The sequence below is a fragment of the Rhinopithecus bieti genome, unplaced genomic scaffold (genome assembly GCF_001698545.2).
Source record: "Rhinopithecus bieti isolate Rb0 unplaced genomic scaffold, ASM169854v2 scaffold_12573, whole genome shotgun sequence".
In the NCBI taxonomy this organism is placed as follows: domain Eukaryota; kingdom Metazoa; phylum Chordata; class Mammalia; order Primates; family Cercopithecidae; genus Rhinopithecus; species Rhinopithecus bieti.
Window position 1 is genome coordinate 1730876 of NW_016807321.1, and position 18291 is coordinate 1749166.

Genomic DNA, 18291 nt, shown 5'->3' on the forward strand with positions numbered 1-18291 from the left:
GCTCAAAACATGCCAAGCCCCAGGCCGGACCTCCCACGACAGCTGAACCTGGAGCAAGAAGTGCCAGCCCCTGACACCTGGGGGCCTCCTCCCATGACGAGAGCTGCTCCACAGGGCCTCTGCGGTCCCAGCCCCCGCCTCTCCTCGCCACACCCATCACCATGACCACAGGGCCTCTGCGGTCCCAGCCCCCGCCTCTCCTCGCCACACCCATCACCATGACTGAGCTCTGGCCTTCCTTACCCATCTTCCTGGCTTGGGGGCCTCCCTAAGGGGATGACACTTCTAGGCCACAGTGCGTCCCACCACCCCAGCCCAGCCTCGAGTGCTCATTGGCACCCCAAGGAAGCAGCAGCCGGCACCACTAGGGATTCCTGGCTGTGAGCAAATCAGCTGTGCCCCTCCGTGCCCCGCCCACTGTTTGTTCCTCAAGGGCCTTCCCAGCCCCGAGCTCCCTCGCTCCTCCAGGATCAGCTGCTTTTGCTAGGCGTCCAGCCTCTGCTTCCCCCCCACCGCTCACCTTCAGGACCACAGCTGCCCCTTCCTCCAAGAAGCCTTCCCTGGCTGCAGGCTGGTGAGGTCCCCAAGTCCCCTTTGCTAGAGATGCCTTCTCATCCTCTCTGCAGGCACTTCTCAAGCTATTGCAAACTACTGTCTATTTCATGACGGCCCAAGAATAGATGTGGTCTTCAAGGCAGGGCCCGATCAGCACACCAAGGAGGCCACCGTCCTGGAGACTCCATGCTCTGCCCCTCCCTCCACAGACGCCCAGAACCTCTTTTCCCACAGTGACCATAGCCCCCATGACCATCTGACCCCCGAGCTGGCTTTGGGAGACCACGGGAGCCCCTGTGGATGCAGCCACGAATGGGCCAGGTGCGGAAGGACCCCAGCTCACAGTGGCCAGGGGGTCCTGGGGAGCAGCTTCAAAAATGGGACCAACAGGACAGTCAAGGCTGGTGGCCTCAGGGACTTTGGACTTGGCCAGTCTGGTGACAGCAGAGCAGCTCCGGAGCTGTGGCCTGTCCTCACCACACCAGGCACCGTCCCTCCCCTCCCGGCACAGGCAGCCCAAGCCACCAGCCCTGCAGGGGGGGTCGCCGCCCTCCCCACGCCCTGCACCCAGTGCTCTGCAGTAGGCCCTTGACAGCCTCCACGGCCGCGTCCCAAAACCACCCTCCCCATGCCCCTGCACCCAGCACTCTGCAGTGGGCCCTCGACGGCCTCCACGGCCGCGTCCCAAAACCGCCCTCCCCACGCCCTGCACCCAGCACTCTGCAGTGGGCCCTCGACGGCCTCCACGGCCGCATCCCCAGCACAGTAGCCATCCACGTTTGCCCCCCAGCTGACCTCAAAACACCCAGGAGTGAGAAGAGCTTTCAGAGTGGTTTTATCATTAAATTAATATCTAATCACATAATTCAAAGATATAAAAATTGGAATGTAGAAAGTGGGGCAAGCCCCTCCCTCAGGACTGGAGGCAGCAGGAGGGGCGGAGCTGCTCTGAGGTGGCAGCGCTCGAGAAACAGCTGCAGCTGAGCAGGCTGTACCAAAGTGCGGAGTCCAGGGTGGAAGCATCGCCCCAGCACCCCCAGCCCCCCAGCCCACCGCGCAGCCCAAGGGAAGACTGCAGGCTTTTCACATTTCAGAGGGCAGGGTGGGGCGGGGTGGGCCCCTGGCTTTGGGCTGCCCTCCGCAGCCCCTGAAGGACACAGGTGGCGGTGGTGGGAAAAAGGCCCCCTCTGCCAGGGAGGCCTCCTTGTCCTGAGCTTAGGCTGTCTCTGTTCCAGTAACAGATGCTGGTTTTTTTTTTTTTTTGAGACAGGGTCTCACTCTGTCACCCAGGCTGGAGTGCAGTGGTGCGATCAGAGCTCGCTGCAACCTCTGCCTCCTGGATTCAAGCGATTCTCATGCCTCAGCCTCCCAAGTAGCTGGGATTACAGGTGCCCGCCACCACGCCCGGCTAATTTTGTATTTTTAGTAGAGACAGGGTTTCACCATGTTGGCCAGGCTGGTCTTGAACTCATGACCTCAGGTTATCCCCCTGCCTTGGCTTCCCAAAGTGCTGGATTATGGGCGTGAGCTACCACGCCCAGCAGGATGCTGGCTTTGAGTTCATTTAAATACAGAATAAACCTGAACTCCACAGACGCCATCCAGAGTGATCCCAGGTGGCATCCAAAGGTCAAAGGGCAGCCTCCATAGGGTTTCCTTCCTAGTTCTGAGACCTCCCAGGGACAGCAGAATTTCCATGCGCTGGTCCCAAAGAAGCCCCTTTTGGCCACCCTGAGAGGTGTCCCTGTTCCCAGATGCCCAGGAGAAGCAGGGGTGTGGGGACTGGCCCTCACCGTTCCTCCTCCTCCAAGTCTGCCGACTTCCTGCCCCAGGGAGACCCTGAGGCCAGGAGGCAGGCTGGCCCAGGCAGGCTGATGGTGGAGGGCGGTGGGGAGGTTGGGGGGCCCCGGACTTGCCCTCCCAGTCCTGGCAGCTTGCGGGTGGGGAGGGCTCTTCAGGAAGGCATAGTTGGCCTCCTGCAGACGCGCACCTGGCCGGCAGGCACAAGGCTCTGCTGAGCCTCACAGAAGTCCAGGAGGCTCCGCCAGAGGGGGCAGCAGCGCAGGAGAAGGTGGTCTCCTATGAGGGTGGGAGTCAGGCAGGAGTCAGTCAGGGTCAGGTGGGAGGAGTCAGGGTCAGGTGGGGGGGTCAGGGTCAGGTGGGGGGGTCAGGGTCAGGTGGGAGGGGTCATGGTCAAGTGGGAGGGATCAGGGTCAGGTGGGAGGAGTCAGGGCCAGGCGGAGTCAGGGTCAGGTGGGAGTCAGTCAGGGTCAGGTGGGAGGTGTCAGGGTCAGGTGAGAGTCAGGGTCAGGCGGGAGGGGTCAGGGTCAGGCAGGAGGGGTCAGGGTCCAGCAGGAGGGGGTCAGGGTCAGGCGGGAGGGGTCAGGGTCAGGCGGGAGTCAGTCAGGGTCAGGCGGGAGGGGTCAGGGTCAGGCGGGAGTCAGTCAGGGTCAGGCGGGAGGGGTCAGGGTCAGGCGGGAGGGGTCAGGATCAGGCGGGAGGGGTCAGGGTCAGGCCGGAGTCAGGGTCAGGTGAGAGGGGTCAGGGTCAGGTGAGAGGGGTCAGGGTCAGGCGGGAGGAGGCAGGGTCAGGTGGGAGGAGGCAGAGTCAGGTGGGAGGAGGCAGGGTCAGGCAGGAGTCAGGCGGAGTCGGCGGCTCCCCAGCCCAGCCCTGGCCCCACCTGTGTTCCCACCAGGAATAACCCAGCCCTGCCCTCACCGATCAGGCAGAGCCCCTCCTGGGCCCGCGTGACAGCCACGTTCACTTGGTTGGGGTCCACAACGAAGCCCAGAAACTTCTTGAGCCAGCTCTTGGTGGGCCGCTGGTCCAGGTCACTCTTGGCACAGGTGCGGACGGTGCTCACCAGCACATAGCGCCACTCGCTCCCTGCGGGATGGAAGGTGAGGCCCTGCGGCCACTGCGCCCACCCTCCTGGCCCCACCCATGAGCCCCCAGCCTCACCCTGGCTCTTGGTGATGGAGGACACAGCCACCCCGGCGATGCCCTCTCGTCGAAGGGCCTTGCTGATCTCAGAGGCCTGCGCGTTGTAGGGCGTGAGGACGGCGACATCCTGGGGCTCTATGGTCCTCCCCAGGGTCAGCTGCTTGGTGATACGGACCTGAGGGGCCGAGGGGGCAGGTGGAGCGGACCCTGGTGCCTCTCCTGCCCTCCTCCAGGAAGCCCTCCCTGACCCTCAGGCACCAGACACTCACCACCTCAGCCACCTCCTCCAGGTTGGCCTTGGAGTTCTCATTCCCTTCGTCCGTGGACACCAGCAGGCTCCGCTCGTGGCCCTGCACGTGGCCAAAGATGACAGGGCAGCTCTCCTTGCCAGCGTGGCCCAGGACACTGGGCGGCCTCTTCAGGCCCTGCCACGTCTTCAGCCTGCTCTTGTAGAATGCCACAGAGGGGAAGGCACAGATGCCCTCGTGCTGCAGGCAAGGATGTGCACTGGTCAGAGGTGCCAGAGCTGCCACATGGGGCTGTGGCCCCCCCAGGGGCTGCAGGTGGGCTGGGGGCTGAGCGGGGCGGGCTCACCATGCGGTACTGAGTGTCCAGCATGTGTGCGTCCTCGTGGTACCGCTCGAACAGAGACCGGTCCAGACCCAGGTTTTGCAGCCACTCATTCTTGACCACAGGCCGCAGCTGCTTGTGGTCTCCGAGAAGAACCACCTGGAGGAATAGACAGGCCTGGCCCTGACACCGCTAGACCCAGAGGGACCCCAGCCCCACACGATGCCCACGTCTGCACACACAGGGTGCCTCAGTTGCGAGACTGTGCCAGGGATGCCTGCCCGTGCTACCCACACACCCCGCCCCACCAACCTTCTCGGCCTGTGGGAACCGCACCAGGGGGATGAGGGTTTCAGGTTCTGTGGCCATGCCTGCCTCATCAACAAGGATCTGCCTCACATCCAGGGTTTTGAGGCTGGCGGAGGCTGCACAGGAGCAGGTGCAGAGGATGACCTCGTGCCGGTCCAGCTCGAACTTCCGAGCCTCCCACAAGACCTTCTTGTACCTGACAGGGACACTGCCTGTCACCCCAGGGCCCCCATGCTGCAGGTAGCTCCATCCCCCAGCCCCTGCCACTTACAAGACCAGGTCCTCCCTGGAGAAAAGCTCCCCGCTCTGCAGCCGGGTGTCAAAGGCCTTGATTTCCGACGAGTACGGGTTGGGGGCCTGCCGGATCCGATGGTGCAGGGTGATGCTCCTGGTGGGCAGAACACAGTGAGCCCTGCCCACGCAGGGCCATCCCGGGGGCAGAGTTCAGTGAGACCCACCTACACAGGGCTGGCTGGACATCCCGGCCCAAGCCCCAAAGACAGCGGGCACACCTGAGGCTCTGGTTCGGCCTCCCCTCCCGGGGGTTCCCCCTGAGCAGCTTCCTGCTGCCCAGGCGCGGCACTGGGAACTCGCTGGCCTCGGCCTGCTCGCTGTACACCCGGAGAGGCTTCAGCTCCATCCTTCTCAGGAGCAGTTCTGAGGGCAGTAGGGGGACGTGAGTCTAGCCCCACGTGCCAGCACCCCAAAGACCCCCACCGCCGACCCTGGCACACCTGCCAGGACATCCACCGACTTGTTGGAGGGGCCGCAGTACAAGATGCAGGGACCCCCTAGCCGCGTCTCCCCATCGGGGGAGCCTCCGGGCTGCACCTGCTCCTGGTTTGATTTATGAAACCAGAATATGATGTGGAGGCCCACGATCGTCTTCCCTGTACCTGCAGCCGGAGAACAGGAGATTGTAGCCCACCCCTGGGGTCCCTGTGGCCCAAGGCAGCCCAAGGCAACCCGCAGCTCCCCCTGCGTGGGCTGTACCTGGCGGGCCCTGGACGACTGTGAGGGGCTTCTCCAGAGCCTCCCTGACCGCCCTGTTCTGGCTAGGGTTCAGCTTGTGGCGGCCTCCAGGGATGTCATAGGTCTGCCGCTCCAGGAACCTGCTGGGGATCACTGACAGCCGGGCGGCCTCCCTGAGCACTCACGCAGGGTGGGGTTGGGGGTCAGAGGGGAAGCTGGAGGGGTGGGGCAGACCTACCTCTGCAGAGGGGCTGCGGGACAGGCTGGCCCAGTGCGATGCTGGTGACCAGCGGGGACGCCTCCTCTAGCCCACGCACAGCTTCCTCCTTGCGGCTGGGGGTGAAGGCACACACTGGAAAACCAACAGGACTCCCAGGAAAGGGACTGCTGCCCCACGAGGTACCCCCCTCCCAGAAGTGAGGAGCCAGGGGTGGTCCCCCAGCCCAGCCTCCGTTGGTGGAAGCCACTCACAGATCAGGAAGCTGCTTAGGCAGCAGCTCAACGGTGAACAGGGTGCCCGGCCTCAGCACCTCTTCCGGAACCTTCTCCATGCCCATGTGGTGGATGAAGAGGTGCACCTGTCTGGGAGCCTCCTGCCGGTCTGCCCGGCGCTCCTGGTCCCAGTCCTCCGTCTGCCCGTGGGCCACCCAGGTGTAGGTGCCAGGGTCGACACTCAGGCCAGGGCCGAGGCTGCTGGGCCCGGGGCGAGGGCTGGCCGTGGGAGCCGGCAGCCCCTCGAGCCGGATGCAGAGGTAGCAGCAGCTGAGGTTGATGTCGACACAGTTCTCCTCGAGGAAAGCGGCCTCCAGGCGGAAGGCACCCTGCAGCTGCCCCTGCGGCATCCGTGACACATCCCAGGAAACACTCAGGTGCTGAAGTGTGACAGAGTCATTCTCGGCAACCGCACCAGTGGCCGACTCCAGAGCGCAGAATGGCTCCCACACGCAGGCGTACTCATCCACGTCGCGATAGCGGTCCCGCGGGGCCCGGTACACATGGCCCAAGAAGCAGTCTCCGGGCCGCTCCACGTGCTCCAGGCAGAGGCTGAAGCCGGGTGCCACGGTCCAGAGCTGAGGGCTCGGTACCAGGAAGCCGTGCTGCAGGCTGGCGCCGAGCTGCACCTGAAGGGTGTCCCCACTGCCCAGCTCCCGGGCCACCTCCAGGAAATGGCCACAGCGGCTCCGTTGCACCTGCACCAGCCCCCGCCGTGGGGACGCCTCACCCTTCTCCTGGATGAGAGCAGCCGCCTCTGGCCAGAGCTGCAGCTCCACCAGCGCCAGCAGCTGCTTCCATAGAGCCGTCTCCACGGCCCAGGTGTGTGGGTCCAGCACAGTGCCAGGCAGTGGCAAGGGCGGGCTGGATCCCTGCACTGAGTAGACCCGGCGCCGCCACAGGAGCTGCAGGCCCGGCCGGCCTGCCAGGGCATGGGGGTGCTCGGCCAGCTGCAGGGAGCTGTAGGGGACGGAGCAGGGGTCGGGCAGTGTCTCCCGGTTGCTGGGGAATTGCAGCCGGAAGCAGCGGGAGCCTGCCTCCACATCCACCGCGAAGCCCAGCTTGTCCAGAGGCTGGGCCTTGAGCTGCACGGCCAGGTGCAGGCTGTGCGCCCGCCGCTGATAGCTCTGGGCAAGTGCGTGCTGGAGGCTGAAGCCCTGGCAGAGCCCATCAATGTCCCTGGCAGAGTAGGCGGAGCCCCCATGGCCCAGCGCCAGCAGGATCTGCCGCTGCAACACCACGTCCAGGTACCTGCGGATGGGTGAGGTGGCCCATGTGTACCATTCCACCTGCAGCGAGTAGTGGCCACCCTGCTGCTGGTGGCCCCAGGTGCAGCGGCCGAACGCCGAGCGCTCCAAGGCCTTGCGGAGGTCGCGGCTTGCAGGAGCCAGGAACGGGTGCATGTCGTCCGTGGTGACTAAGTCCACCATCTGCTCGTAGTCCTGAGTGCGGGCGGCAAACTGGACCTGCTTCCAGAGGGAGGCCAGGAGGTGCAGCTGCGTGTCAGGGGCGCTGCCCCCACCGCCACGCAGGTGGTGGCCGAGGTGCAGTGACAGGGGCACCCACTCCCCATGCTTCTCACACAGGGCCTTGAGCTGCTGGCTGTGGGGTGCTGGCTGCCACCGCAGAGGCGTGACCGTCCGTGTGCGCTCGCTGCCCACCAGGAACTCTGCCACGAGCCTGTTAAACTGAATCATGTACTCCTTCACCATGATGTGGGCCGCGCGGAAGCCCAGGGTGCTGTCCTCGTCCGGCTGCTCATAGAAGCAGTCGGACTGCAGGCGGTGCCGGCGCAGCAGCCGAGAGAAGTAGCACGCAGCCACGACGCAGGCGTCCACAGAGTCCAGGCGGGCTGGCAGCTCACGGCCGGCACCCGGGTGCTGCCTGATCACCTGCTCTGCCTCCTCGTAGGACAGCTGGCGGTCAGAGCGGACCACGGAGGGTGCAAAGTGCAGGCTCTTCAGCTGGCCACTGGCTTTCTCCATGGTGAGGAACAGGGAGATGGCCAGACGGTCCCGGCCCGGCAGGAGGCTGAGGATGTCCTGGCAGAGGCTGGCAGGCAGCATGGGCACTGGTTCCCTGCCAGGGGCATAGAACGCAGCACCCTGCCTTCGGGCCTCCACGTCCAGCACCCCGTCCCTGGGCACGAAGCTGGCAACATCAGTGATGTGTACAGCCACCTCGCACTGGGGACCCAGGTCTCGGACACTGAGGGCATCATCGAGGTTGCAGGCGCCCTGGGGGTCCACAGTGAAGGTCAGGAAGGTGCGGCAGTCCTCTCGACGGCCGGCAACCCGGCCAAGCTCTGTTTGGTATTTCTGCAGTGCCTTGGTGACGGCAGCCAGGTCCGATGGGGGCACCCTCAAGCTGTACTCCAGGCCAAGGATGCGGAGGCCCTGCTCCCAGGTGCTGGCCTCAGGCAGCACCTCCCGGACGATGCCCAGCGGGTAGTAGAAGCCCTGCCGCCACAGGACAATGTGGACCCAGAAGAGCCGGCTGTGCCGGGCCTCCACCGTGAGCCTCTCAAGCCCCACACGCTGCAGCCGGCCCTTCCGGAGGCCGTAGACGGGGACCTGCGATGGGTCCTTCAGCTCGGCCACAAAGATCTTGGTCACGGAGCCATTGATGGGGACCATGATGCGCGGGTCCCACCTGTCCATGCGGCACACAAACGCCAGCTCGTGCCTCCTCCTCTTCAGCACGCCCAGCACGCGGCCCCGAAGCCGCCCCTCGGGGGCCCTGTCTCCCGAAAGGAGCTGCACCAGCACCTCATCCCCGGTGAAGGCCATCCCACAGTCCAGGCGGCCCCTGACCTGGATGGGGCCCGAGGAGGCGTCGTCCAGCGGGATGGCGGACGCCCGCTCAAAGGTCTCCTGCACGAAGGTGCAGTGACGGTACCACTCTGGCTCCGCACGCAGCAGCTTCCGCAGTGCAGCCGGGGGCAGGTTCTCGTACAGCCGGGCCTGCCGCGGGGACTCTGGCCTGGCGACGGTGTCCAGCAGCCCGTCCTCCCCGACGGTTACCATCACCTTCTGGCTCTCATCCAGAAGCTCCCGCAGGATGGCGTCGTCAGCGTTGAGCTCCCCGTCCCACGGCCAGAAGTCAGCCTCTGCATCCTCAGGCTCGGTGGACTCCACGCCTGCCGCAGCGGCTGCTCCCGCCGTGCAGGCCCCGGGCGCCGTGTCCTCCTTCACTGCGCCTCCTGCTGGCGCTGCCACAGCCTCCGTCTGCGCTGTGGTTGCCGTGATTTCACCAGAGGCTGGGCTCAGAGCCTCATCTCCCGGCTCTGCCTTCACTGTGGCCGTCACCACAGTCGCTGGTTCCTCGGCTGGGTCCCCTACTGGCTCTGGGGCAGCCTCCCAGTTCCCCGCTGCCCCAGCTCGTGTGCCTTGAGGGGGCCAGCGCCGTCTCTGCGCCACGCCCTGCTCGACCTGCTCCATGGACAGGCCCTCGGGGCAGACACTGTGCCGCTCCACACACTCGCGGATGAAGCTCTCCCAGAGCTTGCCACAGGCCCCGAAGGAGCAGAGGGCCACGGCGTCCCCCACTACCACCAGCTGGGACTGGGCGCGGGTCAGGATGGTGTTGAGCACGCGGGCGTCGGTGAAGAACTCGGGGGCCGATGCCCCGGGGCTGAGCAGGCTCTGGCAGGTGTGCACCGTGCTGAGCACCACCACCCGGAACTGCCGCCCTGCAGAGGGCATGCGGTCAGGCTGGGCACACCGGACGGTGGGACCAACCCCACCCCCGCCGATGCCAGGCTGAGGAGTGGGCCAAGCCACCCGGGGCATCCTGGGGCAGCAGGCAGCACTTGGCCCCGCTGGTCACCCACCTGGCAGGATCTCAAAACTGCCCACAGACACCTGGCCTAGGTCCCGCCTCCTCAGCTCCTGCCTCAGCGCACTGACCTGAAGACGCAGCAGGGCCGGGGATGAGCGCTGGACGCAGTGAGGACTCTGCCACCCCCGACCAGGAAACGGCACCCCCACCAAGCTCCAGACACCTCAGGGGCCGAGCCCAACATCAGCCCTGGGAGGCAAATACTGCAGCCCCTCTTACAGATGGCGTCACTGAGGCAGAGGGCTCGTCCATCAGCCGGCAAGCCTCCCCCTCCCGCAGCAGGGGTGCAGTCGGGGGCTGGCCGGGCTCACCTGAGCCCCGTGGGACACGACGCAGATGTGCCTCTGCTCACGGCCACCCCAGCAGCTGGGCCAGGTGTTGTAGACCTCCTGCACCTTCTCGACGGCCTGGGCAATCTCAGCCAGATTCAACCAGGATGTCATGGATATGTCCCGGTCTGGGCTGCCCGCCACGTGGCAGAACATGAGTGGGTAGTGCCGGGGGTGGGGCGGAACCTTGCCCCTGGCGTGGATGGGGTTGCCCTTGGCCACGTAGAAGTGCCGGGAGACGAAGCTGACGATGGCTTCCGTGCAGCGGTAGTTCTCATGGAAGACCAGGCGGCTCTGCCGTGCCACCTCGTGCGTCTCCTGCTGGTAGTACAGGAAGAGGCGGTGCAGCAGCGTGTGCTCGGCCGCCCGGGCCCTGGCAACACTGAAGAGCCGGGGCGTGACCTGCATGTGGTCGCCTGCCAGCACGAGGCGGGTGCTGTGCGAGGCGTAGGCCAGCGGGGTGAGGGCCTCACACTCCAGCATCTGGGCCGCCTCGTCGAGGAGAATGTGGGAGAAGAAGCCGACCGGCACCCTGAGCTCGCGGGCCTGGGAGGTGGTGGTGACCACCACCCGGTGCCTTGCCAGCTCTGCCCACGTGGGCGGGCGGAAAGCCCGGTGGTCGTTGGTCAGGCAACAGTACTGCAGCGTGACGGGGTCCGTCTGGCTCGGTGGCCGGTCCGTGTACATCACACGGAGAGGAGTGGCCTCGGGGTGGCCGCCGCTGACATGGCTGTGGAAATACTCCCGGATATAGATGTCGGCAGCGCTGTGTGAGGGGGAGGAGTTCATGGGCTTCTTGCTGGGGGCCTCAGTGCTGTCCGCTAAAGCACCTACTGTGTGCCCAGCCGAGCTGCCCCCGCGCACAGCCCTTGTCTGGCTGTCAGAGGTGAGCAGCAAATGCTGGTGTCCCCACTCTCAGGAGTCCGAGGGGCAAGAGGCCACAGAGGGCTTTGGGTAACACCTGGGCGAGCCCAGCAGCCCCTCTGACACTGCAGACACCTGCCTCCCAGGCCCCCAGAATCCCTAATCCAGAAATCAGCCTGGGACGTATGGCCCCACTGTCCCAGGCTCTTCCTCCCACTCCCCACTGTGCAGGGATGGGAAGGCCCCGGTCTGGGCAGCTGCTGGTGGCAGGGACCCGAGGAAACCACAGAAACCAAAGGGGAACTTTGTGGTTAGGACAAAAATCTGTGTTTCTGTAAAAACCAAAAACAAGGTTCATCTCCAGGAACTGCTGGGTGGACCATGCTGCAGCCTTCCCCGTGACTCTTTGGGCCAGGGCCCCGGCAGAGGCACCTAGCTCCTCACCTGACAGCAGACTTGGCCACCCTGGGTGCCCTGAGCTGGGTCTGATAAAGCCAAAGTCCAAGGCTGGCCGGCTACAGGGAGGGTCCCTGCAGAATCAGAGGACTGCAGCATGCCTAGGGGCTAACTGCCTGCCCAGTGTCGGCTTGGGCCGGGCGTCAAGTGAGGGGGCCAGGCCAGGCTCGGGCTTACCTGTTGGTGTGTGTGCAGATGAGCACCTTGGCTTGAGGCCTCCGGATGACCTCCAGGGAGGCCATGGCCAGCGTGTAGGTCTTGCCGGTGCCAAAGGGGCCATAGATGAGCAGTGGGGGGACACGCCTCCCATCCCCAGGGCCCCAGCCCGCGATGAGCGCCACGGCCAGCTCCTGCTTGCGGTTGCCACGCCGCAAGGGTGGGACAGACCAAGGTCTGGGAAGGGCGCAGGCGGGCAGGTCAGGCACCACCAGCTGCTCCTCAGGTAGCGTGTCCACTGCCTGGTGCCAGAGGCGGAAGGTCATCGGGTCAATCTGGAACTGCACCTCCAGGACCAGGCGGGCCTCAGGCTGCAGCCCCAGGGCCAAGCAGCAGCGGGCGGGAAGCAGCAGCCACAGCGCCTGCTCCGAGCTGGCCCGTTTCTCCAGCCGTACCTCGAACACTGCATTGTTGGGTGCGGGGACGGGGGCCACCAGGGCTGTGCTGACCGCCCGGCCCAGCAGGAAGCCCTGGTCTGTGTCTGGCATCAGGGAGGGGGGGACGGGGACCTCTGCGTACAGTGCTCCCGGAGGCGCGAAGAGCATGTTCAGCGCTGGCGTCTGCAATGCCGTCTTCAGGAACACCTGGCCCCGCAGGGTCAGCCTGGCAGGATGGCCTGGGTCGGGTCATGGGGCCACAGCTGCCAGCCCCACTGCCAAGTCCACGCCTCCATCCGCTCCTGTTGCCCCAGCCGCTCCCGTTGCCCCAGCCACTCCCGTTGCCCCAGCTGCTCCCGCTACCCTCAGCCGCTCCCGTTGCCCCCCAGCTCACTTGGCCACCAGCTGCTGCTGAGCCGTCTCCTCCTCATAGAGAAACTGGTGCATCCTTTGCCGATAGTTGGTTGGTGAGATGGGGCCCGAGGCCAGGCCGCTGCGGTTAAACTCTAGGGCCAGGGCAGGGTCCTTGTACTTGGCCATCAGGGCTGTCTGCTCGGCCGTCCGCTCCACGGCAGGCACCACGTGGCGGTTGCCAGTGTGCCAGCGCTCCATCTCCTCAGGGTGGCCGAGCGCCAGACTCCTGCAGGGTTCTGGGCGACGCCCCTGGCCCAGCTGCAGCCCCAGCTTCCGCAGCAGCACCGGCCGGCGGCCAAAGTCGAAGACCACCCATTGCTCAAAGGTGCCAAAGGAGGCGGCCTGCACACTCACTCCCACCTGGAAGTCGGCGGCGGAGCTGGGCAAACGGAAGCGCTCACCCCGTGCGTAGAGCCGGCCCGGCAGGAGGCCGGGAGCCACCAGGGAGAAGTTGGCTCCAGGCTCCTGCTTCAGCAGGGCCACATGTAGCAGGGGCTCCTGGAGAGGAGGCCGGACGGTGAGGGGGGCCCAGGACTCCCCCTGACCCTCCTGAGATGCAGCCTGGCCAGTGTAGCCCAAGTGCAGGGTTCAGGTCCCGGCCCTGCCACTTCCTGGATGGAACGCAAGCAGGTTACCCAGCCTCTGTCAACCTCAGTTTCCTCCTGTGCTAAACGGGGGTCGCTGAACCTTCCCGGGGCCCCTGTGGATGTTCCGTGGAGCAATGTGGGCAGCTTGAGGCCTCACCACGCACTCTCCAGGTGCCAGACCCTGGTGAACCCTCGTTTTTGTTTCTGTTTTTGAGACGGAGTTTCACTCTTGTCGCCAGGCTGGAGTGCAAAGGTGTGATCTCAACTCACTACAACCTCCGCCTCCCGGGTTCAAGTGATTCTCCTGCCTCAGTCTCCTGAGTAGATGGGATTACAGGAACCCACCACCATGCCTGGCTAATTTTTTTTTCTTTTTTCTTTTTTCTTTGGATTTTTAGTAGAGACGGAGTTTCGCCATATTGGCCAGGCTGGTCTCGAACTCCCGACCTCAAGTGATCCACCTGCCTTGGCCTCCCAAAGTACTGGGATTACAGGAGTGAGCCTCGGCACCAGGCCAAATCCTTGTTTTAACCCATCTACTCTATAGAGTAACCTTACCAGGGCAGGACTCTCCCAGCCCCCCTGCTGTAGGTGAGGAGACTGAGGCAGAGAGGCTAAGGAACCTGCCGCAGGTCATGCAGGTGCCAAGTGGCAGTGCCTTGGTATTAGCTCCGTGACCCAGACTCTCGACGTGTGCCCGGGCTGAGGTCACCACTTCCCCAGGGCTCCCTCCGCCCAGTCGGAGCTGCTCTCTGCTCACCTCAGAGTGGACGGCAAACGTCCAGCTGTACTGGGTCTTCCTCTCCTGGGCCTGGTACATCAGGGGCTGGTTGCAGGTGACGAGCACTCCATCAAGGGTCTCTGCCAGCTGTGTGGAAGTCTAGCCTTCAGCAGGAGGCCTGGACCCCACCCCACCCACTCCCAGGGCCCACTTACCACAAGGACCTCACTGCTGCTGCGCTGGTACTCGGCCAGCAGCCGCTCCTGGTAGGGCACCAGCCCACCCTGCCAGGCCGCCTGCCCCCGCAGCTCCACAGCCCGCCTGCGCTGGACCCATTCCTGCAGCTCCCGTGCCGAGTGCGCCTTGGTGCAGGCGTCCCCATACTCACAGAGGTCAGGCCTGGGGGACAGGGAGGTCAGCAGGGCTACGCGGAGGCACAGCCACCGTGCTGAGTTCAAAGGCCAGGACCCCCTCAGCCCAATACTGGCCTCTGTAGGGAGCAGGGGCTTTATTCGTCCCACCCACTCCTGTGCTCCCGGGACAAGGCCTGGCTCAAGCAGTTCCCAAACATGAACTTCCCTTATCCAGGTCCTCAGAGGCCACCGTGGTTTCAGCCCCCAGCAGGTGGCAGGGAGGCCACCGTCCACTGAACCTGGGAGCCTCTAGCTCTGCCTACAGTGGGCTCATGCCCCACCCCAAGCTCCTGCCCCGGGCATCCTTACTTCGGGCAGAGCTCGAACTTGGAGAGTCCTGGGGGTGGGGAACGGTGCTCCCAGGGCACGGCCTGGTCGAAGGCCACCATCTGTGCGTGTTCCGAGGATGCGCAGTGGTTCTCGAAGGCCTCCTGAGAGTGGCAGGTGACCAAGCAGGCCGGGCAGTACAGCCAGGCCACAGGGGGCTGGCCGAGGGGGACCGTGCGCCCGTCGCTGTCAGGGGCAGGGGGTGTGAGCAGGTCCCCCCGCTGGAGACCACCCAGCTGCTCGGCCTCCCACACAGCCATCTCCACGGCGCTGTGTGCGAACTGGCAGCGGGACTCCCCACGCCAGCATGGCTGCCCGCGCCCCACAAACCTGCAGTAGGCGGGAGGCTGGCCGGCCCGGGGCTGTGGCCTCACCGTCACAAACTGTTGCTTGCGGCGGCCCTCGGCGCTCACATGGGCCAAGAGGGAGGGGCAGGCTCCGTGCTCAGGGCACTGCCCCTGGGGGTCCACGCGACAGACACGTGGGGGGCAGCACCTGAAGCAGAGGGAGCAGAGCAGCTCGAAGCGGCCGCCAAACTCCGTGAGGATGGCATCAGCCGCCCGGCCTGCCCCTCCCTGGGCCCCACCGCCCTGCACCTCCGCCTTCAGCCACATGCGCTGGAGGTTGTGCTGACGCTCAAAGGTCCAGACCAGGGCCTCCTCGCGACTGCGGGCAAAGGTGCACCGGTTTCGGTGGCGCCGGCAGCCGAGCCCAGGGCTATAATAGCGGCAGACTTGGTAGCACAAGGGCCTTGGGAAGGTGGGCCGGCAGCCCACCATGCGCCAGACCTTGCTTTTGGTGGCCTGCTTGAAGCGGGCCAGCAGGATCTCGTGGGAGCAGTCATGCTCCACCCTGCGGAGGACGTAGGTGCTTTCATTGAGCCGCTGGGTGCAGCGGGAGCAGCCCAGACACAGGTCCACCAGGGCACACAGCCGGGCCAGGGACGGCCCCCTGGTGGCCGCGGGGCTGTTGGGCAGCAGGCTGGACCCTGGAGGCGCCACCTCGAACACCAGCTTGGCTCTCCGGGACAGTGTCCGAGGCTCCTGAGCTCACGGGTCCACGTGGTCCGCTAGGACTGCTGGCCACGGTTCGAAGCCTGCGACAGAAGGAGTAGGTGAGACTGAGACTGAGGCCGGGAGACATCTGCTCCAGGCCCAGCTGAGAAGCATGGCCCCTCCACCAAGCAAGGAGCTGGGACTCTGCCCACGCTGAGGCCGAGGCCTTGGCAGCAGCTGTGACCTGTCAGGGAGTCAGGGCTCACTGACCCGGACACAGCCAGACCCTCCCTCCTGAAGGGTCTCAGGCCCCGCCTAGAAGGAGCCAAGGTGGCTGCTTGTGGAGCCCTGGAGGGGGCAGAGCCCTTGGCACAGTGCCGCCCCCAGGAAGTCGCACCCCTCTGCCCCAGCCGGGGGTCCTGTGCACCCCAGGGCCTCAGGTTCCTGACTCCTCTAAGGATGCAGAACCTCCTTTTCTGTTAAGTGACCTCTGGCCCCCAGAAAAAGAGGTCCCCACATCTGCACCTGGGGAGGGGCCTCAGGGAGAGGAGGGTGCTGTGCTCACCAGAGCTCAGGGTCCCAGGAAGAGATGGGTCCCTGGGTCCCCACTGCAGCTGAGATGCAACAAGAAGAGGAAGTTTAAAAGCAACAGACTGGAGGCAGACTTGAGTATGAGAACCCGGCACTCCCCGGGGACCCCTCTGAGAAACCATTCGAGTCTGCCGTCCAAAAAGGAGCCGAGACCCCAAAATCCTGCGCTCCAGTGGGTGCCGAGACCCCAAAATCCTGCGCTCCAGTGGGTGCCGAGACCCCAAAATCCTGCACTCCAGTGGGTGCACAGACCACAGGGCTGGGGCTCGCTGTGGAGCACGCCGGTCCCGGGCGGGCTGCACTGTCCTCGGCTGGGTCTGCAGCTCCTGGGACCCCGCACCCTCGGCTGCACTCGCCCTCCCGGACCCCGCCTGGATCCCGTGCCCTGCCCCCGCCCTGGACCCTGCGCCTCACCTCCTGGAGCCCCGCCCCGGCCCCGCCCCCAGCCCCGCCCGTGGACCCTCGACTGTGCTCACCCTCCTGGAGCCGCCCCCCTGGACCCCCGCTGCCCTGCCCCCCCCGCCCTAGACCCCTGCCGCTCACCCTCTGGAGCCGTCCCTGCCACCGTGGCCCCCCGCCCCCTCGCCCTTGCGGATGGGCCTGCCTCACCCTCCTGGGCGCTGCTGCCAGGCCTACCCAGAGCTCCGGTTTCGATTCTGCCCCGGGGCCACTGGGGACGCCGATCGCGGGAAAGTTCCCTCACCGCCCCCCGCCCCTCCCCGCCTGCCCCCGGCCTCCGCGACAGCTCGGCCCCACTGCGGGAGGGAACCTCGGGGATGCGGCCAGCCGGGGAGTGAAGGGGCGGTCCTCCCTAAAGGCACCCAATGCCCGTCGGAGGCAGGGGGTGGCCTGGGGGTGGAAACCCAGTGGCCGTCGGGGGCGGGTGGCCTGGGGTGTGGAGGCTCCTTCCGCACCCTGTCCGGCCCCCACGCCCCCCGTCCAGCCCTTCAACACACCAGAACCGCCGTGGTGTGCCAGGCGGAAGGCGGATGAGACCTTCCCGGCCCTGGACGTGCAGGAGGGCCCTTTGGTGACTCCACTTCAGCCCTTGGAGAAACTCCAGGCTCAGCGAGACCTGAGAAGCCTGGTCCCCTGACGGCAGGACCTGCCTGGTGGCCCTGGTTGCTGCTCCGACCCCAAGTCCCTTTCTGTCACCAACCAGGATATGGCAGGATTATGGGCACCAAGTTGGGGCCACCGCACGGTCCCAGGTCTAGCACGCCTGGCGCTATTGCTCTCTGGACTGGCCTCTGGGTCAGGCCCTGGGGGGAGGCCCCCATGAAGAGCCGAGCGCCCTCCAGGGCCCACCTGCAAGCTCGGAGCTTTCCAGCCCCCGCCTTACTGCCCCATTCTCAGGGAGCCCTGTGCGGCTAACCCCTACCCACCTAGAACAACGCCCAGCTGTTATGTCTATGTTGCTTTAAAATAAACATCCGGTTTAGCAGGCGGGTGGGGGCGGCACCTGTAGTCCCAGCTACTTGGGGGAGGCTGAGGCAGAATTGCTTGAACCAAGGAGGTGGAGCGTTGCAGTGAGCCGAGATCTGTCCACTGCACTCCAGCCTGGGTGACGAGCACAGCTCCGGTCTCAAAAAAATACAGATAATAAATAAACTATCTCATGTTGTTGTTAAGCCACTGAGCTTTGCGGGCGACTGTTCTGCAGGCAGTAGGTAATGGACAGTTATGCTGGCCCCCTGAAACAAGGAAGCTGCCATGCAAGGCACGCCACCTCGTGGGGAGGGGCCGGGCGGGGGGCTCACGGCCTACCTTGGGGAGGTCGGCTGGGTTACGCCGTAACCCCAGGGAGCCTCTCGCAGACCATCACGTTTGCGGCTTCTCGGAGGGAGGCGGACCGCCAACGGACAGCGGCCCCCAGCGGCTGGCAGGCTTCCGCGTGCCAGACGCTGCAAGAACTTGTGCAGAACGCTGTGTTCCTGGATGGAGAGGCTTCGCATCACACAAAGATGTGAGTTCTTCCTAAATAAACCTGCAATCTCATGGCTGGGATACGCTGACTTCACGTTCATTTTGGGGAAAAGTCATTATTACATCACCAAGCCAACGCTGGGCAGGACTTAGTTTTTTGTTTTGTTTTGGTTTGTTTGTTTTGTTTGTTTTTGGGACCGGGTCTCCATCCATCGGGCCAGGCCGTGAGTCAGTGATGCCATCACAGTTCCTGGCCAAGCCTCGACTTCTGACTCAAGCAGTCTTCCCACCTCAGCCTCCTGGTAGTTGGGACTTACAGCGTGCCACCACCACAGTTAGCCTATTTTGGGGGAGTTTTTTCTATGATTTTCAGAGATGGGGTTTCTCAGTGGTC

General features: G+C 65.0%; 1 protein-coding gene across 10 annotated transcripts; it reads right to left on the reverse strand.

Annotated features, from left to right (window-relative positions):
* Nucleotides 1-1367: 1367 nt before the first annotated feature.
* Nucleotides 1368-16468, reverse strand: HELZ2 (helicase with zinc finger 2). Of its 10 annotated transcripts, none has more exons than XM_017881246.1 (21): nucleotides 16448-16468; nucleotides 14368-15481; nucleotides 13861-14044; nucleotides 13685-13792; nucleotides 12318-12835; nucleotides 11942-12149; nucleotides 11508-11788; nucleotides 9993-10776; nucleotides 9674-9749; nucleotides 5821-9532; nucleotides 5588-5682; nucleotides 5371-5502; nucleotides 5112-5273; nucleotides 4836-5034; nucleotides 4649-4765; nucleotides 4381-4573; nucleotides 4093-4227; nucleotides 3768-3986; nucleotides 3517-3673; nucleotides 3274-3441; nucleotides 1368-2634 (listed from the first exon to the last, which is right to left on the reverse strand). In XM_017881246.1, exons 2-21 carry the CDS (start codon nucleotides 15162-15164, stop codon nucleotides 2510-2512), a joined length of 8370 nt encoding a protein of 2789 aa, XP_017736735.1. In that variant the 5' UTR covers nucleotides 15165-15481; nucleotides 16448-16468; the 3' UTR covers nucleotides 1368-2509. The 10 variants fall into 10 exon arrangements, 6 of the variants coding, with proteins under 6 accessions (XP_017736735.1, XP_017736732.1, XP_017736734.1 ...); XM_017881243.1 differs by adding an exon at nucleotides 15946-15994 and having other exon boundaries at nucleotides 11508-12149; XM_017881245.1 differs by having other exon boundaries at nucleotides 4890-5034; nucleotides 11508-12149.
* Between the last annotated feature and the right edge of the window lie 1823 nt (nucleotides 16469-18291).

What these genes read in the sequence shown, in the direction of transcription:
- HELZ2 (XM_017881242.1), bottom strand. Translation starts at nt 15,164, where the DNA reads ATGGTGGGCTGCCGGCCCACCTTCCCAAGGCCCTTGTGCTACCAAGTC. An exon ending in GCAGCAGTGAGGTCCTTGTG is followed by an intron (nt 13,793 to 13,860) that starts GTAAGTGGGCCC and finishes ACTTCCACACAG; the next exon opens with CTGGCAGAGACCCTTGATGG. An exon ending in TCCAGGGAGGACCTGGTCTT is followed by an intron (nt 4,574 to 4,648) that starts GTAAGTGGCAGG and finishes TGTCCCTGTCAG; the next exon opens with GTACAAGAAGGTCTTGTGGG.